Genomic DNA, 11,110 nt, shown 5'->3' on the forward strand with positions numbered 1-11,110 from the left:
TTTAAAGAGCTCCCAAACGATTCATCATTCAAGGCCATGTGGGTTTGAGTGAGTCAGATATACATTTTCTTGCTGTGTTGCATTGAAATGTGCTCTTACAAAAGTCACACAAAAATCCCCCATCAGCATTATTGTTATGACATATCTTATTTGCTAATCAAGCCCACAGAAACAGGTCTATCGACTATAAAGTTATAAATGATAATAATAACTTTGTTAAAACCCCATTTTGCATATTTTAACCTTTAAACAGAGTTTACAAAGTGTTTTGACAAACAAAGCAAAAGCTTGAAATGGGATACTTTTGAAGGCGACACAACAGTAGAAAGCCAAACAGTCCTGTTGAACACAAGCGAGACGAAATTAGGAAACAATTAAACAAATAATGCAAGATGCAGGGCGCAAAATGTCAACATAAAATAATACAAACAAAGCAATAAAAGCAGTGAAACCAAAAGTAAAAGGAAATAAAATAAATAAAACATGAATAAAATAGGTAAAATAAAAAAATAATTAAAAAGATGACATCACAGAAATGCAGGTCTATAAAAGTGGGTGTGAAGAAGTGATTTAAAAGAAGTCACTGATTCTGCGAGCCTCATCACCTCAGGCAAATCGTTCCAAAGCCGAGGGGTCCTTATGGCAAAGGCACAGCCACCTTTAGTTTCACTTTGTGCTTTGATTTTGAAATCGTAGCTATTTTATGCAACAACCCTTTCGACTTCTGTAGCCTTGTGTATTTGAGGCGTTACCATTTTATAAAAATAATCATTTATTGAGCTATAAGCGGCTGCCACTTTTAAATGGTTAATGGCTTTCTTTCTCCCAACAGAGCAAACTGGTGATGGAGGGCTTCCGCAGCTTAAAGGAGGGTGAGCAGGTGGAGTTCACCTATAAGAAGTCCTCTAAGGGCCTGGAGTCCCTGCGGGTGACCGGACCTGGTGGGGGACCCTGCGCAGGCAGCGAGAGGAGACCCAAAGGGAAGGTCCCACTCCAGAAACGCAAACCAAAGGGAGACCGGTGAGTGGGATAAAAGTATTAAATGAAAATGATTTTTAATGGTTTCTGCCAACGCAGGAATGTAATGATTCATATGCATGTGTGCACACCTCAGCAGCCTTCATCTAACAAAAGCTATAAGTGAGTATCTGGCATTCAGACAGCAGGGCTGCCTATAGTAGAGGGAGACATATGTTATATGTACATCTCAGTGCAGAGAGCCATTTCTGAGTGGGCTGAGATTATAGATTAAATCTATTCAATCTGCCCGAGTACATGCCTGTTGCTATGGTTATTGTGCACCATAATAAGGAATTGAATAGGGCACTTTGCCTGCCTTTGCCGCTATTTTAAATCAATTTGCCAGCTTTTACATTAGAGACGGCATTAGCGCAGGGATGGATTGGGCTTATATGCATCTCAATGCGGCAGTAGCTCAATCAATTGTTTTGTCCTCACTAAAATCCTGAAGGGTGCTTTGCTAAAATCTGTCAGAGGGAGCCATATGGAGCTCCTTGAAAAACGCCTGGCGGTTTAAGCAGAGGAGGCTGTTTTCCTCGTGTTGACGGAGAACGACGTATAGCAAGCCCCGCCAGGCAGAGCCGAGCATGTTTCTGCTGTAGGGAGGCATCACATGACCACAAGGCATTTACATCAGAAAGTCCAGCTCTGCCGCTCTTTATGTTGCTGCATCAAAGCTGCTTCAGTGGAACAGCCGCGTGTTGTCCGTTTTTTAAGGTGTGAAAAGAAGAGCTGTTGTATTAAAGGAGGAAACCGTATCTGGGAGAGAAGGCTCCCTGGTTGTTTTACACAGCTGAATAATTCAGTTTATTTGGGATAATTGATCCAGTGTTAGGTCAAGTGTCTCTACCTTCTCCTGAGGTGGCGGCGAGGCGGTATTGGATTTAGAGATGGCAGGTAGATGTCTGTGATGTCATCTGTGTCTTTTGTGAGCTGCTGGGCTCCCATGGCAGTTACAGTTGCTCTGACCCCTGCTGGTCACTCTGTTATGCAACCAACTATTGTGTAGTCCTTTCTTCACACTGCTGCTCTGTAGTTATCAGATCTCCTGTGGTGTGTGATGTAGGGCTGCACAATTAATCAAAATCACAGTGTTGCTAAGTGCAATATATTGTAGAAGCTGTGATTTTTTTTGATGGAACGTAAAATGTGTCGCAGCACAGTCAGAATTAAAGGAATATTTGTTGCATCGTAGGTTTTCACTTGCAAGGAATTTGCTTTTTTTTATGTTACATTAAACATGCAGTAATCATATTAAGAGGAATAAAAATAAAGTACTGCAACACTCAAGAACTTCAATATAGAATAGAGAAATTTACAATAAAAAGATCCTTTTAAAAAGTACTATGACATAAAAATGTTAAATGTAGCTGTGAAGATATACAGTTTTGTGCAGGATGTGCAAAACTACACTATAGCGCTAATACGTGCAAAGGGTCTGTGCAAACTATTATAAATGAAACAAATGCTACAGAGATGCCCCGGCTGAAAAAAATCATATTCCAGATGTAAGGGAACATGCTTGTATGCTACAGACCCCAGCAAAAATCCTATCATCGTCATTTTGATACTTATTTCAGTAAAAATGAAATGATCATTTCCTTCAAAAACACTTCTAATATTGCAATCGCAGTACCCGTTTTTCCATTTTCCACTTTCCACTTCCATATCCTGCACCTTTTCCCTTGAGGTGTCGCATGTAAAAATTGTGTTGAAATATTTGTTTTTTGTGGAAATAATATCTGAAGACATTAATCGTAAAAGTAGTTCAAAAACAAAAACACTGCCTCCTGAGGGAAATGTCGTTCTCTGGTACACCCTGTGTTATTCCACAAACGTTTTCAGCTTGTTCATTACAGTGGCATCAGAGATTGTTTCCTTTTTCTTCAGTTAATAGGTCAAGTGATTTCTGATTACAAAAAATACAAAGTATTTAAGACAATAAGTCTGTGAACATTTTTCAGCAAGGATAGGCCCGTTGAAATGGGACACCTCTTTTTTGAAGGGGTCCTACACATAATATAAACAAGTTAATAATACTGACAAAATCAAGACAAACTACACAAAAATAGTAAGTCAATGCAAATTTATTTAAAATCACATTTAATGTTTAAAAGTGCTTTACAGATTACACAGGTAAATGCACAAGAAACAAATGATAAGAACAAAATTAAAAAGTGATCAAAACCACGTGGAGTAGAAACAAAGGCAGAGTGAAACGATCAAAAAAAAAAAACTAAACAAAAATAAGCACATAGAATGAAAAACTATAAAACTAACAAATAAAAAAAGAGATTTCATTAAGAGCAAATGTGAAAAGATAGGCCTTTATTTGAAAGTCTGAGCTCGTCTGGCAATTTGTTCTGCATTTGTGCAGCTTTGAATCTGAAAGCAGCTTTAATATGTTGAGTTTTCACTCTGTGAATAACCAATAATACAAAACCAGGCAATCTAAGAGGTGTGTACGTTTCAAACTGAGTCAGGAGATCTGAGTATTTTGGATCTAAAATGTTTAGCGATTTTTGAACAGAAACGTAGAATTTTGAAGTTGATTCTGTAAAAAGCTGGTTGCCAATGTAGTGATCTGAAAACTGGAGTTATACGCTGAGTCTTTCTGGTAAATAAGAAATAAATACATCTGTTAAATGGCTGCAAAATTGCCAACGATGTATGGTAATTGTTGTCACTTAAAATGTGTACAATGAGTCTAAAAATAGGAGATCTGCGCATTCTTAAACAAAATATCACAGACCTCTCAATGATGTAACAGACCTGTTAAATCTACAGAATAAAATGTTAAATCTTATTGGTTTTAAAAAAGAAGCTTTAATAGGGACTTATGCTTGCACACATCTGTTTGCTAAGAAAATTGTAACTATATTTGTTATACTACTTTATTTTCTGCACATGTATTTTAAATCCTTTTAAACAATTTAGCTGAGAAAAGTTGTTTGTTTTATTATTAGCCACTGAATAATTTGACACGCGAAAGGAAGATTTTTAAAGTTTTTTTTAAACTTAATAACAAAGTAATACATAATTGTTAATATCATTGGATTCAAAGTATTACTATTTTATGGCTGTTCATTTAAATTGTGCTTTTGAAACTATTTTGTAGTATATTAATCTAGTTGTAGTTTTATGAATTCAGGTTGTGAGCATCTTAAAAGGGGACTTATTTATGATATGTTCCCAAGGTTTTACTTTAATTAAGTGGCATTACAAAAAACAAAACAAAAAGAAAATATCCATTTATCCATGGATCCAAGGATGGATGTTAAATGCTGTCGGGAATTAGAGCAGTGAAGACTTAAACAGACTTCAGCCTTCATTAGAAGAACCTGGCAGGATTTCTTTTCTCATCAAGTGTCAGTATTTTGCAAACGTGCTGGTTTTCCGTGTCCTTGCTTGTTTTGTTAATCAGCCTTCAAACTGAATGCATTTTAAAACCTTGACGGTAAATCATTGTTTCATGATTATTTACTAATAATGCTTTTAGCCTCTACCTAAAGGTGTTGTTCAGCCTTATCCTTCAGTTAAAATCACCATGAAGTACAGTGATGTGTTACACTAGAACATTTTAAAAACACTGTGGAGGTGTCATCTGTTCTAGACTCTGAGGCCTGAGGCGCGTTGAGCTTTGCACAGCAATATAAGACGACACTGAGCCCTGAAAAGAGGCATCAAGCCTGAAATAAGAGCATCTATCGTCTACAAAAGAGCAAAAATTGTCCATTCGATTTGACATGGTGTCAAAACAGTTGGTGGCATCCTGACGGGCTGAAATCTTGGCCACCGTTGCTCTCTCTTTTTCTTCTTACTCTTTCTCTTTCAGCACCCAATTGCTTCTTGTCAAATTTAATAACACAGTGTAGTTTGGTATGCTGCAGAGTGCTCCTCACGTTTGAGCGAGAGCTATAGCTGGTGTCATACTGCCATCTAGTGCTGAGTCGTGGTCGGAGCTGGTGTTATAATAGCACAGTGTTGATGTATGAAGAGGATATGATTTTTGTTTTTTCTTTTCTTTTTTCTTTTTTTTTGAGTAGTCATTTATTAATTAAGTTACAAAAACAGCAACAAAATATTACAGTGTCAGCTACAAACTCCTTTCAGCATTAAGGGAAATATGATGAATACAGTTGAAAAGTTTTTAACAAATAAGTATCACCATGAAACTTCCACATTTAAATACTTATATTAAGACAATTATTTTTTGTGTTCCATTTGTTTTTTTTGTTTTTTAATTTAGGTTAAAATATGCAAATGGGGTATTATCTAAATATATTTATCCTCTTTCTGTATACATTTCCATAAAAGGACACTGGATAAAGCCAGGTTCAGGTTCTTGTTTTATTTTGCTTTCATATTAAGACTCAAATATTTTACAGAGGGACAGAGGACTATTACAGCTGAATAGGGTAACATTTTTTACTAATGAATACCACCGTGAAACTTACGCTGCTTACAGAAAGACAATTATATTTGTATTACAAGTTAAAATTGAATGTGTAAATATGCAAATGTTACATAATATGATAAAATGTTCTCCTGGACAAAAATATGTCAAAGGTTTTACATAGGGAAATCGGATGTTTTTTTTTCCTGTCCGTAAATCAAAAAAAATTGTCAACAACCATTAAAACAATCAATTTTTGCCATGTTTTAGGAATGAAATGTGCTATAAATCAGGCTATGATTGATATATGTACAAACCCCTTTGTAAAAACCTTTACAGTATAGATCGGAATAAGATAGGAAAATTTTGGTATATGTACGTGCTACTGAAATGACATTTTTTTTGGCTAAGAATATTGAAAAAAAAAAAGAAAATTATTTAATGTATTACAAGTATTCTAAAATGTTATGTTAAAATCCGCAAATGAATCATTACATTTCTAATGTGTATTGTGGACTGAAGCAAATGCTCCAAAATGAACAGTGCATATGTGTAGATTTTGGCAGTGTGGGCACTTGGGACAGGTCCCTCATTAATACTTAGAGCATATGCATTTGTCCCTCCTCTAAGTTTTATTTTAATGAAAGTAAAGACATGTACTCCATAAATTGATTCAGAAAAAAATGCACAAAAAAAAAGAAGAATTTAGGAAGTTAATGATTTACTGTCACTTTTCCCAGGGGGGGGACCCCAAACCACCTGATTCAGATGTGTCCCATCCAGTGTTGACTCTGGACCAGTGTATAAAAAAACACCCATAGTGTCTCCCCTCAAACTAAAAACTGCTATATGTGTCATAATGTTATGAGGGTTTGTGTTGTGTTTTCTCCTTAACTTCGTTATTCTCTGTAGCTGTTATAACTGTGGAGGTCTGGATCACCATGCCAAGGAGTGTGGCCTGCCCCCCCAGCCAAAGAAATGCCACTACTGCCAGAGCATCACGCACATGGTGGCTCAGTGTCCCCACAAGGCGCTGGCGCCCGCCACAGGCTCTCAGGACCAACAAGCGTCTACCTCGGCCTTCAGCCCAGGGACCGGGCCCTACCTCTGCCTCCCGGAGGAAGAGGAGCGCTCCGGCTCGTCTCCCCTGGAGGGCTCCTCCTCCTCCCCCGAGGAGCCCCACACACACCGCGGCCCCCGGACCCAGAGGTGGAGGAAATCCTGAAGAAAGCCCATAAAGGTGAACGTGTCACCGCTAACCCCTGATCCTCATGTCTCCCCTCAATCAAGGATACCTGAAACCCCCCCACCCTCATCTACCTCACACCTGTGAAAAAATGGGAGGTCTTGATTTCTTTACTTTTGTTTTATTTTTATTTCTCTAACCAGCGCAGCTATGGCAACGATCAACGGGGTACGGACGTGCGTGAATGTGTGTGACTGACTTGCAGTCATCTTGTGCAGCTATGGCAACCACCGCTGGAATGGTGACTGCAGGGAATGACTGTTTTTCTTGTTTCAATCAGTGCAGCTCAAGAGTGAAACAACGTGGTATGTGTTTTTTTTTTTTTTTTTTTATTCCTTGGACCTAAGTGTTGGCCATTTCAAATGTTTTTTTCCTCACAGATGTTGTCGATTTAAAAGCCACAAATGTCTATCCGATAGGCCTAATCATTCCGAAAAATCATGTTGCATCCTTATGGCACACACGGTAGCTCATTTGTAAGAAGGATTAGACTCTTAAAAGCTTGAGACCCTCTAAGCGATAATCCAGACCCGTAGGATTGTTAGCTCAGCTTATAAAGATCTGTAGGGAAACTTTATGGATTCCAGAGGGAATTTTTAAAAAGATGGCGAGCTGCTAAAACACATTCTCTATAACCTCGTAACACTTGCTACAAACCTCTCCTTTACCTGAAATAGACTGGACCAACTGATTGTCACAGAGTGTGTGTCTGTGCATGCACGTGCAAGACTGAGAGAGGGAACGTGTGTGTTTGTATGCGTGTTGGGCATGCTCAGAAAGAAACTGTCAGACTGGCCTCTTCTCCAGGCGCAAGTCAACACTATTAACGTTTCCTATTATTAGAGATAGACCAGCTTAGATAAGATGTCATATAATCCAGCTAGATCCTAGTTTTAGATTCAAGGTAATGACTCAATCATTAGACTTCCATTTTGGTTGTTGCATAATTAGTTGAAAATAACATTACAGTTTATAAATCATAGTATACGTCATTAATATATATGTAAAGTCACAAGATATAATTAAAATTCTATTAACTTTAAGTAATGCATATATAAGGAATTAGCTCTGACATAGGTGAATAGCCCTGTATATTGCATGGGACATGTTGTGTGAAAACTTGTAGCTCTCTCTCTATTTAACTGTTTTCATTCATGACAAATCGAACTGACTTCTTTAAAAATTTACTCCACGCCTTCTTCCTCATTAGTTCATATAGACCGAATCACTGTGACCTCGTGCAAACACTTCCGGGTTAACAACTGCCAGTTTTTTTGAAATATGTGAAATCTGCAAGCGTGTTCAAACTTGTCAGTCTTGGCTGTAAGCACGGTGGTTGGACCTTTCTGACTTTTCGGCTTTCTTGCTTTGCCAGCATCTTTTATAAACCAAATATCCCAGATGCGAATTTGCATTTTCTAGAATGTCACAGGCATGACCCACTTTACTTTTTCTTACTCTGCCAATGATCGGCTTGCCCTGACATTTGTACCCCAAGGGTACGCCACACATAAGATTAATGCACGTGAGTGACCATCACCTGCTGAGGCAATATTTGTGCTGAATGTGGGCAGTGCCTGATGTTAAGGACACTGAGAAATAGGTGCTAATAATTACTGCCGTGATGTTATTGGTACATTTTCCATTTTCTCATGTTCCATGCCTGCCTCCCAGTTCTGCATCTCTCATGTGGGGAAGTTTGTAATTTTCATGCCCAATATCATACAATATCAGCTGGTTAGACATGGCAACAATCACTAGAGCCTTTTTACATAGCCTGTCCAAAGCGGGAATATGATGCTGTTATGCTATGTTCTGTTCTAAAAGGTGAGATTGTAGAAGACATTTGTTTCACCTTTGAGCCAGTAATGGAGGAAGTAATGGCACCGAGTTGATGGGTGTCATTTTTTGATGACGTGTTATGTGTGGGACCCACAGTGGGAGATTTAAAAAGAAGCTAATAGCAGTTAGTGGCTTACTCCAAAAAACAGCAGCAGTGATGTCTGCAAATTGGGAAAGATTTTGAGATTTGGGAGCTCCTTACCCTCCCAAGTAGAGGACGAGATCCGCCGCCATACAATAGTGATGGCAAATTATGTTATTGCCATGTTAGTGCTATTGTTATTTTTTATTAAGCGCTGCTGACATGTATGTTATATGTCACACTTGAGGCAGACATTGTTGTGTTAAACGTCACTGCTCCTTTGATTCCGCGATGCCGGCATGCTATCTAAACTGACACACTAGAGCAGAATGATGCAGCTGTTGTTTTGTTCGGTGTAAAAATGCAAAGACGGCATACAGAGGGGACTTTGTAGCGGCCTGATAGTGTGATCTCTGTGTAAAAAGGGCCTCTGTTTCCTCCATCTCTGTTATACTTCTTTGCCATTGGTTGACGCTGTGACTTTGCCGGTCAAAGTTCACCAAAGTTGAACTCTTCAAAATGCAAAGATGCAAATTTGTTTTGCCAGCGGGAGCAAATATTTTATACCTCTCTGTGGTTACAATGAATGGAATTAAACAGGACAAGTCTCTCTTGCTTAAATCTTACCAATCCAACCAATGAGTACTAGCCAATCAGAGGGAGAGAAGGGCAGGTCATGCCTTTGCAATCCTAGAAATGCAAATTTGCCTATCGGAGACAATAGTGGTATGGAACCTAAGCAATGTACTGCTGTGGACAGGGCCTGCAGCAAAATGTAGCCACCAAAAAAAAAAAAAAAAAATCAATATCAGCTTAAGTGTACACTATATTTGGAATATTTTCTTCACTTTACCTCACACACCTTGACTGATCAAGGCAGCAGTAGACCAGCAACCCCCTAGTTTTAAAATAACTGTTCTTGTCAGTGGAGTCTGGTGACTTTGAGATAATGGCTTAGTCCGCAATGGCAAAGCCTTTTTATGTTGAAGAGGTGAAATATTCTAAATATAGCGAACACTTAATTGATACTGACTGTTTTAGCCACTGGCCACTGTAAAATCTGACAGGTTAACTTTACTAAAAAAACAAACAAACAATAACGAGGAAACTGATTGCCTTGAAAAATGTTAGTAAATATAACTATTAATCTTAAAAATGATAGACTGAGATAAATTGATCTATCTATATTTAGGCAAGTCAGTTAACCAAGTTTACTGTGCTGTTTTTCTGTATGATGCTGGTTGCAAACTAGTCGATCAAACCCGGGCTGCTGCAAAGGCCTCAGCATATTGGGCGCACACTCGCCCCATATTCATCTGTTCTTAAACATGTTAAGAAATCAGAAGTTGCAGATCTCCTCCAACTCCATCACTAGCAAAATCCTCTTCGTCATGACTTTGTTAAGTCAGACTAACTTGGTTTACGGAAGTTGCTAACACAGTGTAATTGTCACTTTTGAGTTGCAGCAACTTCACATGGCAGTCTATTTCCAAGATTTTTTGTAAGTAAGAGCAACATATCAGATTTTACAGTGTAAAGAATTTAGGCAGCATTCGCTCAGCGCTTTTTCATTTCATGTATGTAAGGCAGGAGTTTTCTTTCCGGAAGTTATTGTAACCAAACACCGTGATTCGGTCTATAGTCAGCAATCACCTCCAACCCAGCACAAAGACTCACCTTGTTTGATTATAGGTGCGGACCATTATAGTGTCATCACAGCTGCTCTACTTACTTAATACCTCACCTATTCTTCCTCTTTGGAGAACGAATGTCAAAGAACGCCAAGCTGTTCTGCTCTCCCAGCTGTGTTGCAGTGAGATCGAACCACCTGTTCCTCTTCCATCTGTGCCTACCAGTTGTTAGTTAGCACCAGCCGGGCAATGCTCACTCCTCTTTAGGATGAGAGGCTGTCACTGCTGCTTCAGACTCACTGAAGAGCGAGAGAGATAGAGAGGGAGAGAGAGAGAGAGAGAGAGAAAGAGAAACAGTGCTGCTTTTGGTATAACTTGAATCCCAAGCATGGCTTTAGTGGCACTTATTTGTGACCTAACAACTCTTCTCTGACCATATTGAATGTGAAAAGAGCTTATCCGAAGCCGACTCCTCACAAAGTTCTCGTCGGGGTCGCTGCGGAGTTGTATCTTAATGTTCTGACAAATCAAATAACTTTGTATGATGATATCAAACTAGCTTGTGTGTTTTTAAAAAAAAGCTCTAAGTAGACAACCAACTTTCTTTTGGTATATTTCTATACCAAAGAGTTTGGCTTTATTTTTTTGAAGGCATTTAAAGTTTGCTGAAGTGCTTGCTATCCTCGTCCTTTCACAATAAGAGGGACTTATTGCTGAAAGCGCAACACTGCGGTTATTTCTTCTTTTTTTTTTAATGTACAGCTTTTTTTTTGAATGTGTGCGTGCGTTAAAAAAAAAAAAAAAATCAAATCTCAACAATGCAGCATGACAGGAAAAAATAAGTGAATGACCAAACCACATAAGGAGCACATGCTTAAATCTTATGGAAACAA

The 11,110-nt window shown here is 38.5% G+C and overlaps 1 protein-coding gene across 1 annotated transcript in view; it reads left to right on the forward strand.

Annotated features, from left to right (window-relative positions):
• lin28b (lin-28 homolog B (C. elegans)) overlaps window positions 1–6,716 on the forward strand; it is a 33,145-nt gene extending 26,429 nt beyond the window's left edge. Inside the window, exons 3-4 of the mRNA XM_042504024.1 lie at window positions 833–1,020; window positions 6,329–6,716. Coding sequence (XP_042359958.1) covers window positions 833–1,020; window positions 6,329–6,641 — 501 coding nt within the window. The 3' untranslated portion in view covers window positions 6,642–6,716. The remainder of the gene's footprint in view (window positions 1–832; window positions 1,021–6,328) is intronic.
• Window positions 6,717–11,110: the final 4,394 nt, after the last annotated feature.

The sequence above is a fragment of the Plectropomus leopardus genome, chromosome 16 (genome assembly GCF_008729295.1).
Source record: "Plectropomus leopardus isolate mb chromosome 16, YSFRI_Pleo_2.0, whole genome shotgun sequence".
Classification (NCBI taxonomy): Eukaryota; Metazoa; Chordata; class Actinopteri; order Perciformes; family Serranidae; genus Plectropomus; species Plectropomus leopardus.